The following is a 21,297-nucleotide window of genomic DNA, read 5'->3' on the forward strand; positions in this document are numbered from 1 at the left end:
TTGATCATAAATTTTGCCAACAAAAGTTTATCGATCAATTAGACGTTAATATCAATCTTTATACACATACATATACATACATATGTTTATAAATTAAATACATTTAAATACCATGCTATTTACATTCTGAATTATACTCTAAATTAGAATTTTTTAATAGAATAAGATGAGTGTCCATAAATAAAAGCAGATTATTTTTTCCTATATGCCTTTGGATTATTTTGTGAACCCTTTGAGATACAGATTTAGAACTTCTGTGGATTCAGATTCATTCCCTGCACCCAAATAATATAGGGCTTAGTTAGGAAATCACAGTGGCTATCTGAGAGTCAGATTTTAGATTTTTCATAGCAGGATGTCATTATGAGGTGTTTAGATGAATTATGTGGGTTAGAGTTGTGTCAGTGAGATCAGCTTTTCCCAAGCCATGTTGTACTTGAGATTATTAAATCAATTTAATTCTCAACCTTAAATGCCAGAATGAGGAACAAAATGATAGTGGATGGAGAGAAGAACCAAGATATATTTCCCCTTCCCTGGGGATTTTTTTGGGAAATACCAGGCATAAAATAAGTAACAATTTGCCCCTGTTAGCCATTGACTGGTGCTTAAGAAATGCTCATAAAGATTTTAAGTGCTTAAAGAATTCTTTACACAAGAATTTTCTTTTATATTTCATGTTGCAGAGGAGCCGTAGGCTGGACCTCAAAGGGGAAAATGGATAGAATTTTTAAAAATTTCTTTTGGAGTTGTAGGTGGTCGGGATGCCTTTATTTTTATGTAGTGCCGAGGACCGAACCTAGTACCTAACACATGCAAGGCAAGTGCTCTGCCTCTGAGCTACAGCCCCAGTCCTGGGTAGAATTTTGATGGTAGAGAGGGAAAGAGATTCTTGCCATTCACTTAGAGATCTTGATCTTGACTCACGCATTTGTTTGTTTCTCAAATGTAGGTGTTCTATATTCCCATCAGCTGTGACTGGGCTAACTCCCAGCTTCCTTAACCATCTTTCCAACATTCTGGAATCGCCTGTTCTTTTCATTTCTCAGTGTCCACCAATATATCTTTCCTGGATCATGGATTTGTACTTCAGCCTTATTTCCCTTTTTGTTCCCCTTCTTATCCATTCTTCACCTAGCAGCCAAAGTAGCCCTTCTGTAATTTAAATTTGATTGTGTCTGTTTGCTTAGAATCATTCAGTGGATCCTCAGTATAAAGTTTGAGTCCCTCATCATGGCTTCAAAAGCCCTTTATTTTCTGGATTTTACTCTCCTTTCTAGCTTCTTAATACTTTTCCTCTTATATTAGACACTTTTACCACATTAAACTTCTTGCCATGCTTTCTTATGTCCCCGGATCTTTGCACTTGTTTTCTCTCCCTGAAACTTTTTCCATTCTCCTTACTAACTGTTTTCATCTTTTGTGACTCAAATTCCATTTCCTTGGAAGCACATGCACAGTATCTGTTTAGTTAGTGCTCTACCTTCACCACTCCTTCATTATGGGATGTAATGCAAAGAACATCGGGAGCGGGGAGGGCCAAGGTTTGACTACTATTGCTGTGCAGTCTTGTGGAGATCACTTCATCTTTTCAAGTTCTTGTTCTTCAACTCTAAAATGGGGTAATGACCCTTTTTTTTTTTTAACAAGCTTATTCAAAACATTCATTGATATAATATACATTAAAAAAAAAAAAAAAAGAAGATTCTGTGTAAGCACCGAAACTCCAAGCTCATGTAAATTGCTGCTGCTGTGGCTGCTACTATTGTTATTAATACTACTGCTACTGCTACCACTCCTCTTCCTTCTTACCCTCCTCTTGTTCCTCAGTAGTCTTTCTGAAATGTTTTACATGGGACTTGGTTTTTTAGGGGATGAAGATTTTACCAAAGAGGTAACAGAGCTGTTTTCTCAACTGCACGTCTCCTCCAAACCAGAGAAACTTGCCAGGGTAAGTTGTTACTTTTTGGTAATTTTTATTATTTTATCTTAAATAATTTAGTAGAAAAGACCATAAAATCATAAATTCTGGCCAGGGGTGTCATCAAAATTAAGGATATATTATCAACATACCTAGAAAAGTGTTCCACACCTTCCTGCCTCCTGTTCTCCCCAGGATGGTGTGCTGAATCTGTATCCACCCCTGCCAACACGTCCTATCCTCACCTGTTATCATTTGGGATGCTTTGCTTATCTGAAAGCTTAATTTAGGCCAGAGTGTTCGTAATTTGAAGTTGGCACTACTGACCGAATTTCATGATACCAAAGGGCAAGCCTCTGTTGAGGGCTCATTGATCTCAGGGCTTTGCAGAGATGATGAGTATGACTTGAGGCTGTCATTTCCTAAAGCTCAATGACTCAGATAATGACCATTTAGCATGTGGAAATGAAGAGTCTCAGGCCAAAATTTTAGTCTTTGGTGATGAGTTCTGAGCTGTCTTCAATACATCTGGAACATACACTTTATCAAAGCTCAGAGTGAATACGGATTCATTCTTTCCTTCTCTCCTTTATAAAAATAGAATATTCCTTAAAAAATAGAATATTTCTTATTCAGGGGTTTATCTTATGTTTTCTCATGCTTAAAGTTAGGCTATGCATTCCAAAGGCCAAAATGCCCTGGGAATGGATCATGCACAGTTCCAGTGGATCATGGGCTCCTTCCTGCCTCTACACCCATCTCTCACAGGCTCGAGAAATATTTCAGGACTAATCAGCTGGGGGCACACATTGCTTCCTGGCCAGAGGGCTGATAGCCATTCTGTCTTCAGCATACACATCTTCTCTCCCATACCCCAGGGTAAGGAATGTAAAGCTTAGTGTTTTATCCCAGTTTCCCATGACCACTGGAAATGTTGTATTCTCCAGGAAAGTTTTTCACACCATTCTTAAGCAGCTCATCTTCCTCATCTTAATTGTAGTCCCTTACCATAGTATTTTCAATCTTGCATTACAGTATTTTTTATGAAATAATATGAAACAGAAATGTTGTAGAAGTAGTATAAGCAATGTTCATGTACCTTTTATGCAGATATACTGTTGTTAACATTTTACCTCATTTACTTAATCATTTCTGCTTACACATACACATGCAAGCATGCACGCACCCCTCATTTTTGTAACCATTTGAAAGTTGTAAACATCATAGCTCTTTACTCCTAAATAATTCAATATATATTTCTAAAAAGATATGAATATCTTCTTGCATAGCTAAAGTATAGTTTCCATCTTCAGTAAATTTAATGTTAATACTATACTTTCATTTACTCTGTTGTTGTTATTCCATTTTTGTCAGGTGATTCAGTGATATTCTTCATATCATATATTTTCTTCTGACACCAGAGCCAGTTCATGGTCATGACTTGTATTTAATTGTTGTGTACTTTTAATCCCTTTAATCTGAAATATTTTCTCAGCCTTTCTTTGTCTTTTATGACATTGACATTTTTGAAAAATACACACTTCCCTCTCTTTATAAAAATAGAATATTCCTTATTTCTGGGGCTTATCCAATGTTTTCTTTTGCTGGAAGTTAAGTTGTGCATTCCTAGGGCCAAACTGCTCCATAAGGGATGGCCTGTCTTGCCCAGGGTATCAGATTTAAAGGCTCATGATGTCCATCTGCTCCTTACTGGTGATGTGTTGTCTGATTTCTCTTTGTAGAATCATAATTTATTTTCATTTGCTTCTAATATGCTTTCTGTGGAGATATACTTTAAGACCCCACAAATATCTTACTTTTCATTATAATTTCCCTCCTAAATTTAGCTTCTATTTATGATTCTTGTTGCAACAGTCTTTATTGTGAGGATTGCAAAGTGTTATTTTTCTAGCCTCAGCGCACTCTTCACATTTACCAGTTGGCTTTGAGCATTCTTCATTCTTATCAAGAGCTCTGTGCCCATTTTGTTTTCTTCCTTCCTTTTTTTTTGGTCTGTTATTGGTATGATTTTGACTTTTTCTTCATTGATTTGCAGTTCAACTCTGCCTCAGTTATTTTTTTTTTTTTTTGAGGGGTGGCGGAGAGAGAGAATTTTAATATTTATTTTTTAGTTTTTGGCAGATACAACATCTTTGTTTGTATGTGGTGCTGAGGATCGAACCCAGGCCACATGCATGCCAGTTGAGCATGCTACTGCTTGAGCCACATTCCCAGCCCAGCCTCAGTTATTTTGATGTTCATATTGTCCTTTAGGCTGGCTCCTCTGTGACACGCCCCCATCAATTCTTTATTTTCTCCCATAGCAAGGTAGTATAGACTCGTCTCGTACCCTCCATCTCAGCCCCGGAATTAGCTATTCTTTCAAGAATCCACAGTTCCTTTTTAGTATTATAGATCAAGACTAAGTGTCCTCATTGCTATTGGGGTGTCTGTCTCCAGGCTCTGTCAGTACAGCTAGGAGATATACTTAGGTACACACACACACGTATATGTGTAGATACATAAATATGCTCATGTGTACATTATTTTAGGAATTGATTTCATACTAGTAACTCCAATTTTAATCTGCTCCCACAGGGTTTGTCCTTGCCTTTTCCTAGACCTTCTTCCACAGTAAGAACCTTATCTCCCAACAATACTAGCACATATTCTTAATAATTTAATGCATTTCTAATAATTTCATTGTTTTGTCCATACTATTATAAATCGACCTACAGAAAGAATTTATGATTTGTTTGCTGTCCCCTAGAGTATTAATGTGCTTCCAGAAGTCAAAACTATACAAAAAATATACTCAGAAAAGTACAATTACCTCCCAAGTCTCTACTACTTCCTTCTTTTTTATATGTTCAGCTTCCTTGTTTTCTGGCTTGTACTTCCTTTTCTTTTTTGTAAAGATAAGCAGATATATTTTCTAATCTCTTTCTTACACAAAAATTAACATACTCTATATGTTCTTAGCACTCTATTTAACATTGTGCATATGTATTTTCATGGCTTTTTTTTTTTTTTTTTTTTGATGGGGTGGGTACTGAGAATTGAACCCAGAGGAAATTCACCACTGAGCTACATCCCTAGCACTTTAAAAAAAATTTTTTTAATTTTAAGACAGGGTCTCACTAAGTTGCTTAGGGCCTTGCTAAGTTGCTGAGGCTGGCCTCAAACTTATGATCCTCCTGTCTCAGCCTCCCAAGCTGCTGGGATTACATACATGCACCACTGCATCCAGCTTTTCATACCTTTTTTTTTTTTTTTAATATTTATTTTTTTGTACTTGGCGGACACAACATCTTTGTTTGTATGTAGTGCTGAGGATCGAACCCGGGCCGCACGCATGCCAGGTGAGCACGCTACCACTTGAGCCACATCCCCAGCCCCTTTTCATACCTTTTTAAAATATGTATATCTTATCTCCTAACGTAAATCTTAATTTTTGAAGTCACGATCTATACATATATGTAAAATCCCAGCTCTATACCTCTTATTTTCTGTGTGACCTTGAGCAAGTTACTTAACCTTTCTTTGCCTCAATTTCTCTATTTATGAGGTGGAATAATATAGAATTCTTATGAGAATTAAATGTGTTAATATACACAAAACTCTTCAAAAATGCATGATTCATTGTGAATAATGCTCACTTTGATGGCATCACAGGTGCTAGCTGATGTCTAGTACATTCTGATGTTCCTTAAACAAGCATATCTTCAGTTAACCTTCATTATGCTAGGTATTTATCTAGGTGCTAGGGAAATAATGAGAAAGACAGTTTCCATGTTCATATTTTAAACAAATATGTTTAAAATAACAGTTATCTGTGTGTTAGTTCTAGCTATCCTCTAAAAGCAGTCTATTTGAATTTGGGGCATTGAGATTTAAGATGTAGGATAAAGATCTGCCAAGGTCTGATTGTTCCCGTATGTGTGATAAAGGGAAAAGAGCTCTGAAGTAGAATCTGGGAATATGATTCTAATTCTCATTTGGACACTCACGTATGTTATGACCTTGGTAAATCCCATTCCTTCTTCAGGCCATATTATTTCTTAGTTGGAAAAAATCAGTTGTTGAAAAGCTGAGCTCAAAGGTGCCTTTTAACTCCTAAGATTCCAGATCTCACCAGTGGGAAGTTCTAGGCTGAATCATGGAAGTGGATGACAGTTTTAGAAAAGGCTGAAAAATTATCCTAAACTGGCACAGTAGTTCATAATGACTTCACTTAATGTACTATAAGAGAGGTCATTTGGGTATGTACTATGCCTACTAAAATATCTCCTTTAATATATTAAATGTATGCTATCAGTTTTCTTTTTTTTTTTTAAATGTGGCTTTATTGCTTCCTATTTTTCTTTCTTTTAAAATCTCAGATAAATTAATCCTTAGTTTTTTTCTCATTTTATCTCTTCAAAGAAATTACAAAGAATTTCACTTACAGTTTGGAATATTAGGCAACTATTAGGATTCCTTCCAGTTAGGATTCCTTCCAGTTTCCTATGTCACTCTTCTATAAAACTCACCACTCTGACCTCGTCTCCTGTCATGTTCCCCCATCCTCTATATTCTTCCCATACTGGCCTTTGTTCTGTTCCTCAAATATACCAAACTGCTTTCCCTGTGCTTATGGGTGTCTTTGCCTAAATATTTGTATGTTTGATCCCTTTTACCCTCCACAGTGCAGCTCAAATTTTACTCCTCAAAGACCTTTCCTAACCACTCAAATTCAAGCCACCGTCTGCTCATCTAATCCTACACTCTCCATTATCCCATTTTATTTTATTTATGTATGTGTTTATTTGCTTTCTTATCAATTATCTTCCCTCTCAAGACTAAAGAAGAGCAGATCCCTAGTTTGGATCATTCATTAGGAATCTGTAGCACCTAGCACAGTATGCAGTCTATATTTGTAATAAATGAATGAATAAATGCCTGCATCTTGTGTACCGTGATCTTGCTAGATATCTCAGATTTTGCTCTGCACTTTGAGTTTTCCTGATTCTGAACCTTTGTTTAGGTTATTCTGTTTGGTTTTGTGCACTTGAGAGGTTAATGCTAAAGTAAGGGAAGGTTTGGGTTACAGCCAGATTATTACTGTAAGTTCTTGTTAGAGGTTCTATGCCATAGGGGCAAGGATCCTGAAATGAATGTCTGTATATACACTTGTTTTGTAGCCTTGCACGCAACCCTACCTGGACTGAGTAATAAAACCTGTGATTCTCTGTTAGAATAACTCTCAAGGTTGTTTGTAAATTCCTGTTACCAGGTTACAGCCTTAAATATATTCTGTCTATATAAAGTTAACTGAATGCTTTCATTTAATGATAGTAAACGCTTCTTGAGAAACCAGGAAACTTTTTTTTTTTAAATGCCTCCACATTTAATTTTCTTTTTTTTAATTAGTTGTTCATGACAGTACAATGATCTTGACATATCATACATTTGATTCAAATGGGGTATGAATTCTCATTTTTCCACATGTACGGGTTGCAGGATCACATTGGTTATATGGCCACGTATATACATACAGCAATACTAGTGTCTATTTTATTCTGCCCTTCCTTTCCCCCCCTCCCCGCCCCTCCCATCACTTCTCTTTACCCAGTAATCTACTGTGACTGCTTTCTCTCTCTCTTTTTCTTCTCCCTCACATCATCATACATGTATTTTGTATAACAAAGAGGGTCTCCTTCCATCTTCCATGCAATTCTCCTTCTCCCTCCTATTCCCTCCCATCTCTCTTCCCTATTTAATGGTAATCTTCTTCTCATGCTCTTCCTCCCTACTCTTATTTTGAGTCACCCGCTTTATATCAGAGAAGACATTCGGCATTTGTTTTTTAGGGATTGGCTAACTTCACTTAGCATAATCTGCTTCAATGCCATCCATTTCCCTGCAAATGCCATGATCTTGTTATTTTTTTAGTGCTGTGTAATATTCCATTGTGTATAAATGCCACATTTTTTTTATCCATTCATCTGTTGAAGGGCGTATAGGTTGGTTCCACAGTCTAGCTGTTTTATCTACAAATTACAGAAAGTCAAGTCAGACTTCCCTAAGAGGAGAATTCAGTAGCCAAAAACACTAGACAATAAAGGGGCAAGAATGGCTTCAGGCAAGACTCTACTCAGGAACCTCTATCTTGGCTCTGCTTTATTTTGCTTTGGCTTCATTCTTAAGGATCCTTCCCACGTAGTGATAAAATAATCACTAGCAGTTTCAGATTGATTTTTTTGACCCCCATTTGAATAACTCCAACAGAAAGAGTACTTTCCAGCAAGCATTTTGAATACATTGTTTTCAGCAGGGGTAAGGGATGGACATAAGAATCTAGGAGTCAGCAGCAAGTCAGGGATAGTTAAAAATCACTGGAGTAGAGTGAATGTAGATGTCCAAAGAGAGGAAGTAGAGTGAGACATATAGAAAGTAAAAGCAAGAACTCCAGATAATGATGTTTAAGGACTGTCCAAGTAGGATCAGTACATACAAGAGACTAAGGAGGTGTGATTATAAAGATAGGTGGAGAACCAGATGATAGTGGTGTTACAAAAACCAAAGAACTAGAAACCACATTGAGTTTCGTTATTAGGAGAATGGATAAATTGTGGTATATGTATAAAATGACATAACTACATAGCAATAAATAAGAATGGGCTGTAAATACACAAAACAACATGGATAAATATAACTGATATTTGTTGTGCTTTAAGTAGTCCTACACAAATTAGGGTAAGTGGGCTTTCTGAGGGTGGTAGGAATGTTCTGTATCTTGATCTGATTCTCATTTTCACAGGCATATATACATGTAAACTTTGTGTGTGTGTGGGGGGGGGAGGGGGTAGTGATTGGACCCAGGATCTGTGCATGCTAGGCAAGTGCTTTGTCACTGAACTAAATCCCCAGCCCACATGTAACATTTCTTGAACTGTACTCTGAAGATTTGTACACTTTATTATTGTGGGAACAAATACATTGGAGTACTGCATACATGGCATACATTAAGGGCATCTGAGTGGCAGGCCACTTCCCTAGTGCTTGGTGTGTGAGCGGCAGACCTCTTACCCTGTAGGCACATCCCTGGGTATGAGGCCATGTGTTGCTGTCCCAGGGCTTGCTCCACGGCCTGCTCCTCGATTGGTCATAGGAGTAGAATGAATGTAGATGCCCAAAGAGAGGAAGTGAAACATGTAGAAAGTAAAGGCAAGAACTCCAGATAATGATGTTTAAGGGCTGTCCAAGTAGGATCAGTACATACAATCACAGTTAGCAAGAAATTGTGTTGGTGGCTGCCTATAATCTGCCTAGCTACTGCCTGAGTATATATCCATGGTAACTATGCAATAAAATCAGACCTGCTTCCAGCTTGGTCTCTGAAGGTCTTGATTAGTGACTCTGCAGCCACAGTCTCCTCAGCCCTGTTCCGTGGACCTCCTCGCTGGACGAGAGAGAGAGCCCGTATATTATATGTAAGTTATACCTCAGTTGGAAATAAAAAGCCAAAGAATCAAGGGAATTTTGAAAAGAAATGAGTGTACGCGGTGCCAAGTGTCCACAGTTCTTGCCTAGTAAGATAAGGACTGCAACACTAGATGGTATGCTCAGCTGAGAAAAAGAGTGCTAACTTCCAGGATGCTAATGTTTTCGTGGTAGGTGCAGAATAATCTCGGTGAGCTGAATTGAATTGCTGGTGTGCAATAACCTTTCCTTATTTAGGCAAGAAGTACTGCCTACGAATGGATCAGGGCATTTCCGACCACACCATTAGCAAAGAAAGAAGAAGAAGAAAAACAGTCAGAGACAGAAAATACTGAAGAAGTCAGTAAAAATTCAATAGAGGTAAACAAAGCAACTAAGCTTTTTTATTTTTTGAAATAGATTTGAGATGCGGGTATTACAATTGAGGACCCAGTGTCATTCTGTTTTGTTGAACTGCTATCCATCATTTCAACCTCGTGAAGCCAAATTGTAGTATCTTAGTTTCAGGCACTAGAAGTAACACAGAAGTAAAGAGAGAGAATGCAAGTAAGCGTGCGCACAAATACAACAAAAGGATGCATGAGTTTGGTCCCAAGGAGAGTTCCCAGAAAGTGCCACCAGATGCTTAATGTAAATCTTTTGGCCCAAACTTAGTCACACCCGACTCTAGGGGAGCCTCTGTTTTTTTAAAAAATTTTTTAGTCATGACTGTAGCTGTAAAAGTACATCACTACTGTGGAAGAAGATGAGAAAGCTTATTAAAGAGCGACTTTACTTTCAAAATATTGAATGATTCAGAATGAAAGAAGCAAGGTGGTGTCATTGCTTTGCAGATTAAAAACAAAAAACTAAAACCTAATGTTTTATTTTGTTGTGCTTTCTTTTGTTTTTCCATCCAGGATATCCATGCATTTGCAATTCGCAGCCTAGCAGAATTGACTGCCTGCTCTATTGAACTATTTCACAAAACAGCAGCGTTAGTTCTGCATGGTGGGAAGCAGGAAGTGACAGCCATAGAAAGGAGCCAAACTCTTTCCCAGTAAGTGTAATGAATATCTCTTAAAGATAAAAGGGGCTGGGACTGTGGCTTAATCCCCAGTACGTATATACATACCTACATACGTAAATAAAATGGCACTAATTGCTGAAAGAGTTTTCTTGGCTTAATTTCCAAAGATTTTTTTCCCCCTCCAGATTTTTTTTATTGGTGCCTGATAGTTATATAAAATTAGTTTCCAAAATTTTTAGAAATGTCTATATCGGCAAGGTACTATTTATATCATATAATATTTGCATAGTAAAAGTTTTTTCATTTTAAGTGTTTTTTTCTTTTTACTGAACCATTGTATTATAAACCTGCCCTTTTTTATTAACCAACTCATGCTCTGAAAACTGTATTTTGCAGATTGTTAGTGTGAATAGGAATGGAATTTGACATAAGTGAAACAGAAAATAGTTCTAAGAACTTGAGTTTTTAGTTATTGAGTGCTAATTATATGTAGGCACCATGCTGAGGGATTCACATGTATTCTAATTTTTACAGTAACCCAAGGGATTAGTTCAGCTTTAACAAAGAAGAAATGCAGACTCAGAAAAGTTAAGTAATCTGCACAGGTTGTGCAACCTATGATTTAGGCATAGGTCTGACTATGTCACACATCCATTCTTTTTTTCTGACCTTATTACTGATCTTAAGAAAAAAGTATTCAAAATATAATGTAAGTAATCACAGCAGGAAGAAAAAAGGCCCAGTAGTTTCTAAATAGATCTCCTTATTTAAATGAGAATTTTTATTAGGAAAAAGAATGTCCAATGTGTTAGAATTGGGAATGGCTACTGATATTCTCCAGACTGGCCTCTTCAGCAGCAGCATCATTGTCCCTCTACGACATCCCATGGGGGGATATTTTGTTTTGTCTTGAACACCCTTAAGGATGAGAGTGACGCAGCTGTGATCGTGTGAAAAGTCACTGTTCTTGCTACTCTGATTGTTCTTCCAGGCATATCTCATACCTGTACAGAATTCAGCTTTCTACTCAAATGCCACCTTCTCAGAGACACCTTTCTTCATCGTAGTCTAAAATATCATCGCTCATCATTTTCTAGTCATTATTATCTGCTTTATGTAGCTCATATCACCACCTAGTAACATATATGCATGTGTTTATACATATGTATGTATACATATTCAAATATGTGTGTGTAATGTTTGTATGCTATCTTCCTCTTAATTAGCAAGTAAGTTCAAATCCATGCAAACTAGTACTTTACTGACACATCTCCAGTGCTTAATATAGTGCCTGGCATGTAGAAGACTTTCCATAAACATTTTCTATTTTAATTATATTTCTAAATGGAATGTTGGGTCTTTTAAGTATTGTGTCCTTTAATGCATTTTAGGTATTTTCTTCGATTTAACTAGTACTTTCTAGAGAATTTTGTAGGGAAATGTTTTTATAAGACATGAATGTCTTCTCAGATGGATCTCCAATTACATTAGGAAGCTGATATAGGCATATTTATACATTTGAAAGTTTCTTCTGTCACATTTCTTTAAGTGATTTGATTTCTTATGACAGTTGTTAAATATAACAGAGAGAGAGAGAGAGAGAGAGAGAGAGAGAGAGAGAGTGTGTGTGTGTGTGTGTGTGTGTGTGTGTTAGAGAGTGAGAGAGAAAAGAACCCTCTTGATTTTCTTCATTATTTTCTAGGATGACAATTGTATTGTGTAAAGAGTTGTCCTGTCTGTCTAAAGAGTTCACCACCTGCCTAACAACTGCTGGGGTAAGAATGGGCTAATGTCATATAACTGTTTTTTTAAACAGCTTAATTGAGATATAGTTGATGTGCTATAAAATTCAGCTGTGTCAAGTATTCAATTCTATGGATTTTAGTATATTTACAGAAATGTGCAATAATTATTATGATAGAATTTTAGAACATTTTCTTCATTCTGCCCCCCCCCCCCCCCCCCCCCGCTAATCATAATATATTAGCAGTCACTCTTCATTTCTTTCTCTTCTTTACTCTCCCAATCCTAGGTGATACATATTTGTTTTCTTTCTTTGTAAATATACCTATTTTGGACAATTCATGTAAATGAAATCATATATAATGTGGTATTTTGTGTCTTGATTTCCTTCATTTAGCATAATGTTTTTGAGGTCTGTCCATGTTTTAGCATATCTCAATCAACATTTCATTTTTTTATACCTTTATTTTATTTATTTTTATGTGGTGCTGAGAATAGAACCCTGTGCCTCTCAGAGGCTACGCAAGTGCTTTTCCGCTGAGCTACAACCCCAGCCTAGCATTTTATTTTTATTAGTGCATAGTACTCAATTTTATGGAGGTACATATGTATTTATGTGTTTGCACATATGTATACATGTACACACATACATACATATATACCCATTTTTTTTATCTTCATTTGATAGACATTTAGTGTATTTCCACTTTCTAACTATAATGAATAATGTCATGAACAAACAAATATGACCTTTTGCATGAACATTTCATTTCTCTTGGGTAGATAGAAGTGGATTGCTCTGCTGTATGGTTAATAATAGCCCATTGAGTAACTGCCTAGCTGCTTTCCAAAGTGATTGCACAATATTGCATTGTCACCAGTGATGTGAGGATTCTCCTTTTTCTACATCCTCATCAACATTTGTTATTGTCTTTTTAATTTTGGCCATTTTAGTATATAAAGTGGTATCTCATTATAACTTTGATTTGCATTTCTCTAATAGCTAATGATATTGAACATATTATCTTGTACTTGTTGGTCACCTGTGCAGCATTGGAGAAATGCCTGCTTGAGTCCTTGGTGCACTTTTCCCCCATGTTTTAAGAAATGGGGTCTTACTGTGTTGTCGAGGCTGACCCTAAACTCATGGGCTGAAGTGACCCTCCTGCCCCAACCTCTTAAGTAGCTGGGACTATACTTGCATGCCACTGTGCTCACCTGGCTTATTTTTTTTTTTTTAATTGGACTGTTCTTTCTTTTTATTATTAATGCATAGGAGTTCTTTTTTTTTTTTCTGAATGTGAGTTTCTTACCAGATATTTTCTCTCAGCCATGGATTTTGGTTTCACTTTCTTGATAGTGTCTTTTGCACAAAAGTTTAAAAATCTCGATGAAATCAGATTCCCAGTATTCTCTTTTATCACTTGTGCTTTCTGTGTTATAGTATCTAAGAAATCATGAAGACTTACTTTTGTGCTTTCTTCTAAAAGTTTTGTTTTAGTTTTGGTGTCTGATCTGTTGTCTGATCCATTCTTTTTACCAATTTAATTGTCTTGGCCCCTTTCTGGGCTCTCATTTATATTATGTTGATTTCTATGTGAGTATCCTTATGTGAATACTATGTTGTCTTAATTAATGTAACTTTGAATCAAAAAGTTTGATTCTAGCTGGGTAGGTTAGAATTCAAGAGAATGAAGCAGGAGGTTCACAAGTTTGAGGCCAACCTGGGCAACTTAGTGAGAGCTTATCTCAAAATAAAATAAAAAGGGGTGGTGATGTAGCTCAGTGGTAGAGTACTTGCCTAGTTTGTGCTAGGCCCTGGTTTAATTCCTAGTACTTCCCCTACTCACCCCCCCTCAAAAAAATATTTTCTTTTCCAAGCCATTTTAATCATTTGGACCCCAGGCATTTCCATATGAATTTTAGAGTCAGTTAAAGTTATGTCTAACTTATTCTTACAAACTTTTTTGTTCTCTCTTCTATGAAGTCTTCATTATGCTTTGTGCTTCCGAGACCTGTATTGGAAATATAGACCTTAATAAAATAAAAAGCCCATTTTTTTTGCCCTGACTTTTAAAGAATAGCTTCTTAATTAGACACTGGTAACATTCATATTGTATAGTTGCTAGCCAGTGAGAGAGCTGTAATTAACATTAAAGTTGTGTTTTTTTTTTTTAATTGGAATTGCAAAAATTTACTGAAGGCATGTACCATGAATTAGGATAAATGAAGGCATTTTAATTGGTGTATTATTATACCTAATAGTGACATTCATTTTGTGTTATTGATACAGGCACATAATCTGATCAGTTTAATTCCCCAGTACCTCCCCTCCTCTATTCTACTGATCCCTTTGTTCTATTTTACTGTTCTTTCTTCTGTTATTATTTTTTAATTAGAGCATTATAATTACATATAAATTCTGGATTTATGTGGTAAACTCTTAAGGACACAGCATAATTGAGTAGATTTTGCTCCCCGTTCCTTTCTCTTTCTCCCTTTCAATTCCCTTCTACTGTCTTTATCTCCCTTCCATTTTCATGATATCCCTTTTTTATTCCTTTTTATTTTCTTCAGCTTCCACATATGAGAGAAAATATTCAATCTTTGACTTTCTGAGTCTGGCTTATATCACTCAGCATATTCTCCAGTTCTGTTCCATCCATTTTCCGATAATTGCATTCTTCTTTATGAAATGTGTATATACACCACATTTCCTTCATCCATTTGTCTCTTACAGACTCCTAGGTTGGTTGCATAACTTATCAAGGGCATTTTAATCAAGTAAATGAAAATAACTTTATAGTAAGTATGAAGTGTGGTGGCAAAGTTACTATGGGGCCCTAAATTTGTTTTAATTAAGAACATGGCCCAAATTCTTAAATTTGAGATTAGATTATTCATAAGGGTAATCTTAGAATATAGCTCTTCTCCCTCTTTTTAGTATTTTGTTTCTATTTGCTGAAAAATTAAAAATGTTTAATTGTGCTGTAGAAAACATTGAATATGGAATGAAATTGCTTAATGGGATTTGCTCAAAATGTGGGGTGTGTGTGTGTGTAAAATTTCCAGATAATGTTAGTATTTTGGGTGTATATATTTGAAACCATAAACTTGGGTTCCTTGGGGTCCAAGTCATGGGATAAAAATGTTCCTTATTTGGCTGCTGTGGTCTAAGAGAGGAGGGGAGAAGGAGGGAACTGCTGGACTTGGGGAGGGAGGGAGGCAGCATTTTGCCAGAGGTCCTGTGAAGACAAGAATGATGGGAGAAGAGGAATTTTGGCACTTAAGACGTAGGGGAAATTTCTTGAAAGAGTATATGTGCAAACCAGAGTTAGTATTTTCTTTAAAAGATCTCTGGTTTCCTGAAATTAATTGTATAAGCCACAGTGTTTTGTACTTTAACAAAGTGAATCAGCTATAAAGTACTAACACATGTTATATTTGCACTATTTATTTGCATGAAATGAGATTTTTCCAAACAGCCTGTCTTTTAAAAAAAAAAGTTTTTTTTGAACACATGTTCTATATACATTTTGTTGTAAAATTTTTCTAAAAGTTTGTGGTCAGATGTACCTTTCCCACCGTCTCATACAAAATGAGGGTACTTTTAAAAAATTATAAAAAAAACTATAAAGGGGGTGGGGGTATAGCTCAGTTGATAGAGTGCCTGCCTCACATGCACAAGGTCCTGGGTTCAATCTCCAGCACCACCAAACAAAACAAAATGAAACAAAAAAACCTACCAAGAAAAGTAATCCCAATTTGGATAGCAGAGAGTATAGAGAAAATTTAAAGCACTTAAAATTTCACTTTCCAGAGGTGAAATTTTCCTCTCTCTCAATCCAGATATCCTATGTTTATATTTGTGTGTTTCAAAGTGGGATTATATTCTACCTGTTGTTTAAGGTTATCTTCTGACAACATTGTATCCTTTATTCTAGATTAAAGAAAAGGCAGATGTCCTGAACCCATTAATCACTGCCGTCTTTCTAGAGGTTAGTAATAATTGTTTTTAAGTCTATGATTCCAAAGGCATTTTGTATTAATTAACTCAATTATTAAGTCTTTAGCTTTTGACCTTTTTGAGTTTTTTTTCACCAGATTAGTAGTTTGGTGCAGATTTGGACAAAGTGGTATATGTTTGATGTGTATTTTATTGCAAGGCATAGAAGTTAAAGCTGCAGGATAATGTGGATTGGAAGGAGCAATTGGCTGTCCTTTTTTAGTCCCTTTCCCTTGACAGCTTAACATATAATTCCCAGTAATGAAATTACTTCTGGAGACCAGCTGGTAAACATGAAGGGATGAAATAGGCAAGCACTACTTTCTAAAGGATTAAAGCTTATGCAGGAGAGGTGTTTCAAAGAAAACATTTTGTCATTTCCTTTCCAAACAATCTTACTTTTTTTTTTTTTTTTTTGTCTAATAGGTACCTATGTTTACATAATCTTCATGGAGGGTTTAAGTCTCTGGAAAGGGATGGTGTGCAAGCATCCCATGATTGATTGTATTGCCTCCCTAGGGATGGTTTCTGGATACTATGTTTGAAGAACAATTGTCTTATAAATTAATTGTAAAGGCAACTTTAGACTTTTGATTATCTGTTTAAGACGTATAATTTATCTTAGAGAAGGGAAGACAAAAATATTGATAATTGGTTAGGTTTTAAATATGAATTTTTTTTTAAGAGAGAGGGAGAGAGAGAGAGAGAATTTTTTTAATATTTATTTTTTAGTTTTCGGCGGACACAACATCTTTGTTTGTATGTGGTGCTGAGGATCAAACCTGGGCCACACGCATGCCAGGCAAGCACGCTACTGCTTGAGCCACATCCCCAGCCCCTAAATATGAATTTTTTAATACTACTAGACTATTCTCCAGTTTTAAATTATTTAAAAATTACCATTAAAGAAATACTTTTAGTTTCTTAACTACACAGTTTTCTTTAAGCAGTCTGAGGAACTCTTTTGATCACTTAAACAATTTTCTTTTTTTTTTTTTTTTTTGGTACTGGGTATTGAACTCGGGGGCACTTGACCACTAAGCCACATCCCCAGCCCTATTTTGTATTTTATTTAGAGACAGGGTCTCAGAGTTGCTTAGTGCCTTGCTTTTGCTGAGGCTGGCTTTGAACCCTGAATCCTTTTGCCTCAGCCTCTTGAGCTGCTGGGATTACAGGTGTGTGCCACCAAGCTCAGCTTAAACAATTTTTTAAAGGATAATTTTGAGATTTAGTAAATGGCAGAGTGGCAGAGTTGAAAGAACTTTGCAAACCAACAGCACAGTCCTGTCCTTGATCATCTTTGACTTGCTGTATAACACTGAATTAGAAATTTGCCCTTCTTGGTAACCTTATTATTTTTAAGTGCAAAATAAGAGATCTAACCAGATGATCTTTGAGGTGTTTTGGCTGGAAAATGTATTGTCAAATGTCACATTGAAGTTTATATCAAAGTACTAGACAATGATAAATCCAGAAAAGATAATCTTACTTGATATGAGTTGCCTCTTGTTTTTTCTTTTTTTAGTTGATTGTTTTTGCTTACAGATTTGAAACACTTTTGTCTTTGAAGTAATACAATTTTATCTTAGTGTAATGAAGTATCTGTTGTTATTCTTCTGGAAGGTGAGAGCTTGTTAGATATAAATGAAGTCTGGCAAACTCTGAACATAATGATTTCATAGTGCTTCTCACAAACAGACATTTCTATCTATACTATTTCATCTTTAAAGCAGTGTTCCTTGTTTATGTTTGTGAGCAGTTTTCTTGTGTTAATGATTGCATTGAGGCCATCGAAGAAGAGCTACCATAATGGGCTGGAAATTCCATAAGTGCAGGATTCATTCATAGACTCCTGAAAGCATCTTTCAGTAATTGACTACAGTGCTGTGACAGAAACTACCCACTCAATTAAGGAATAAATAAACCTTGCATGTCAAGTTTGAGCAGGATGTCAAACAGCTACCATTTCTGATGGGCAAATTGGGAAAAAAAATGCTAAATTCTTTTTTGGTACTGTGGTATCATCTCAAGAGTTAGATTTTTTTCTCTAAAATAGAGTATACTGCAGTAGTAAGGTCTGTGATCTTAGTTGGCCGGCTACAAATTCATTTAGATTACAAATATTGATTTGTTTTATTATCTTATATTTATTTTACATGTCTGTGATTATTTTCTTTTTCTTGTTTTTTCAATCCCCCCCAGGCATCAAATAGTGCCTCTTACATCCAGGATGCCTTTCAGCTACTCTTACCTGTGCTGCAGATCTCTCTCATTGAGAACAGGACGGAATTACCCAGGCAGGAGCTACAAGTCCAGAGGCCTTTGCCAGAACATTGAAGAATAGAGAAGATTTGACCTGAGATTTGTGATGGCTAAGAAGTGCCACTTTCTTCAGGGTACCCCTGCAGAAATGAATGAGGAAAGTTATTTTAATGTATAAAAATTCAGGAAGGAGAACAGGTTTAAAGAGGAAGTTTGTTTCTTCACTTGGCTGAAGTATTCAAATCCTCACACTATTCTCAGTTATTGACATATTATTTGAAAAAACACTTCGTGGAAAGTCCAAGAATATAAGCTCTAGGTAAAGTTTTAGTGGGACACTCAGGCAAAGATATTGATCTATTTTTGACATGCTGCAAAACACTAAAAATTTTGTCATGGATATAATCTGTAGCCCATGGATAAAATTGGTGTAAAAAACAGGAGGGAAAAAACCCTTAATTTGGCATTCTAGAATTTATGACATACTTGGTTTATTAATGCCATGTACTTTCTCCTTTCTAGAATAAAATCTATGGCTTTAAGAAAACTGAGCATATATAAACTCTAAAATGATTACCCTTTATCATGTGATTCTTGGAAATGGCTAGGAAGTTTCATTTACTCTTTAATTCTCAGTAGATATTTGACATTGAGGAGAAACTTGCAGTATTATACTTTTTCAGGCACATGAATGAAGTATAACAGATTCCCCTTTGGCTTTAAATGACTCCCGCATCCCTTGATGACAAGCTTCAAGTCATAGGTGATTCTCTCCTCAACTGTATTTAAGACCAATAAGTGCAATTTAGAGAAACAGTTTCATATTTTAGATATTCTTTTTAAGTTGTTTTTCATGCATACCCCATAAGCAGGACAAATCCTGTCACAACCAACTCTAAATGAGTGTTGAGGCTCTTTTGTTAGTAGGGTTTTTGTTGTTTGAATATTGTTAAAGTGAGTCATAGAGTCCCATAGAAGTGATATTCATTTATAATAAGATTTAACCTCTAACACATTTTTCTTCTTCTTTGTTTTAATTTGTTCTTTAGCATGGTTTTAAATACAACTTTTATCTTCTAGATCTTATGCCCTCTTTCTTTCTTCAACAACCAAAATATATTTTGATATCTATTCTTTTTAAAAAAGGTCTCCAACTTTGTGGTTTTTAATGATTCAAGGTAACTTTTCTGTGAGCTCTGCCCCCCATCTTATAACATGTTTTAAATAAAATATAATTGAACTGTTCATAAGTGTGATATTTCACAAATGTCAAGAATGAAAATCATCATTTACTTTATGTACTATAATATGTGCATTTTCTTAAAAGGCTTAAAAATGAAACATTCAGAAATGCTGATGTCATAAATATTCAAGCCTCTTAGTTAACATGTCATCAAAGCCCCTGGTTAATACATAAGAGGAATTCTGAAAACCTGCCCACTGACTTGCCCATCTGCATCCTGATGCCTCCTCAAGCACCAGTCTGCTCATTTCTCTATTTTACTTGAGACCCCATCCGTGCTTGTTATTATATCATCTGGCCAAAGTCCCATCATGTCTCAACTATCACTTTTTCTTATCATCAGGAAAATTACAACAAAGAACAGTTCAAGTAGTCTCTTATCTCTCTCGTGTTTTGAGTTAAAGGCAAAGAAAGGTACCATGATCACTTCACTCTTACAAATCAATGTTGAACTGGCCAGATATTTACATTTCTGATAGGCTTACCCTTGTACAGAGACTGCAAACTGAATGAAAAAAACAAAAGCAAAAACCATCATCTGTTTCTACTTGTCAGCCCCACATTTGTCCTTTTCCATACATGCTGGCCATGGCTGTGCTCTTAAACGAATTCTGAAGTCAAGTCGTTTTTCTAACTTGAGTGTGAATGCAGCAATATACTAAAAAGTTTTAAGCTCATTTGTAAATTGGAATGGAGGTAGTTTGTCATAAAGTTTTTACCTGCCAGTTTCACCTAGGTAACTGTTGCAATGACCCTAGCAATTTCAACCAAATCAGATTAAACCTGAATAGCCTACATAGTTATTGAATTAAAGTATTGGACTTTGAAGTGTTTACTATAGCTGGGTCTTCCTTTACCTGTCCCACATGTCATTGGGACTTACTCAAACTGCATAGTTAGCTTGTGTTGAAGCAAAAGTTTCAAAAAAGAATCAAATATTATATATTTTTAACATTCTAACATTTTTAACAGACATGTAAGTGACTTCCATATTTAGCTTACTCACCATTGAATTCCCAGCTTTCTTGCATTATTATTTCTGGCCGATGGTAGGAAGTATTTGTTGTTTGGCTGAAAGAAAAAGAAAAAAAGGAGGAAAAGAAGAAGAGAGGCCAGAAAAAAAGAAGTAAAAGAATAAATGCAAAAGAAAAAAGATAGTTTGGTGCTTTTTTACCAGCAGAGAGTACATTGGGTTGAAACTCCTTGTTCACAGCTATCCACAGTGAGGCCTCATAAGAGGAAGTGACTCCCTGAAGTTGTACAACTGGTGGTGGGCTCAGCTGGGACCTGCACCCAGGTCTTCTGATCCCAGTCTGGCCCTCCGTGAGGCCAGAATCACACCAGAGTTCTGCATATTTAGTGGATACAGCTTCCCTGACACTGGATTTGATGCTGAGGAAGCAAAATGCAGAATGTCCCATGGGAGTTTGCACTGGTGCTACTTGTCTGAGCAGTCTTTACCTTGTAGTTGCAATGTCCTCTGAGGTAGGAAGTGAGGCAGCTGCTGTTGCAATGAATTATGACTCTGTTGGATGAATTAGTTTCAAATCTGATTGTGATTGTTGAGTTAGTTCAGCACAGCAAATGTTTGCAGATGCATCCATCAGTACCCTCAAATTGCTACTTTT

The 21,297-nt window shown here is 36.1% G+C and overlaps 1 protein-coding gene across 1 annotated transcript in view; it reads left to right on the forward strand.

The window, feature by feature from the left end:
- Fam114a2 (family with sequence similarity 114 member A2) overlaps positions 1 to 19,676 on the forward strand; it is a 32,637-nt gene extending 12,961 nt beyond the window's left edge. The window contains exons 9-14 of the mRNA XM_076855739.1: positions 1,872 to 1,951; positions 9,644 to 9,766; positions 10,306 to 10,445; positions 12,118 to 12,190; positions 16,103 to 16,156; positions 18,367 to 19,676. Coding sequence (XP_076711854.1) covers positions 1,872 to 1,951; positions 9,644 to 9,766; positions 10,306 to 10,445; positions 12,118 to 12,190; positions 16,103 to 16,156; positions 18,367 to 18,501 — 605 coding nt within the window. The 3' untranslated portion in view covers positions 18,502 to 19,676. The remainder of the gene's footprint in view (positions 1 to 1,871; positions 1,952 to 9,643; positions 9,767 to 10,305; positions 10,446 to 12,117; positions 12,191 to 16,102; positions 16,157 to 18,366) is intronic.
- The last annotated feature ends 1,621 nt before the right edge of the window (positions 19,677 to 21,297 follow it).

This window comes from Callospermophilus lateralis, chromosome 5 (genome assembly GCF_048772815.1).
Source record: "Callospermophilus lateralis isolate mCalLat2 chromosome 5, mCalLat2.hap1, whole genome shotgun sequence".
NCBI lineage: Eukaryota > Metazoa > Chordata > Mammalia > Rodentia > Sciuridae > Callospermophilus > Callospermophilus lateralis.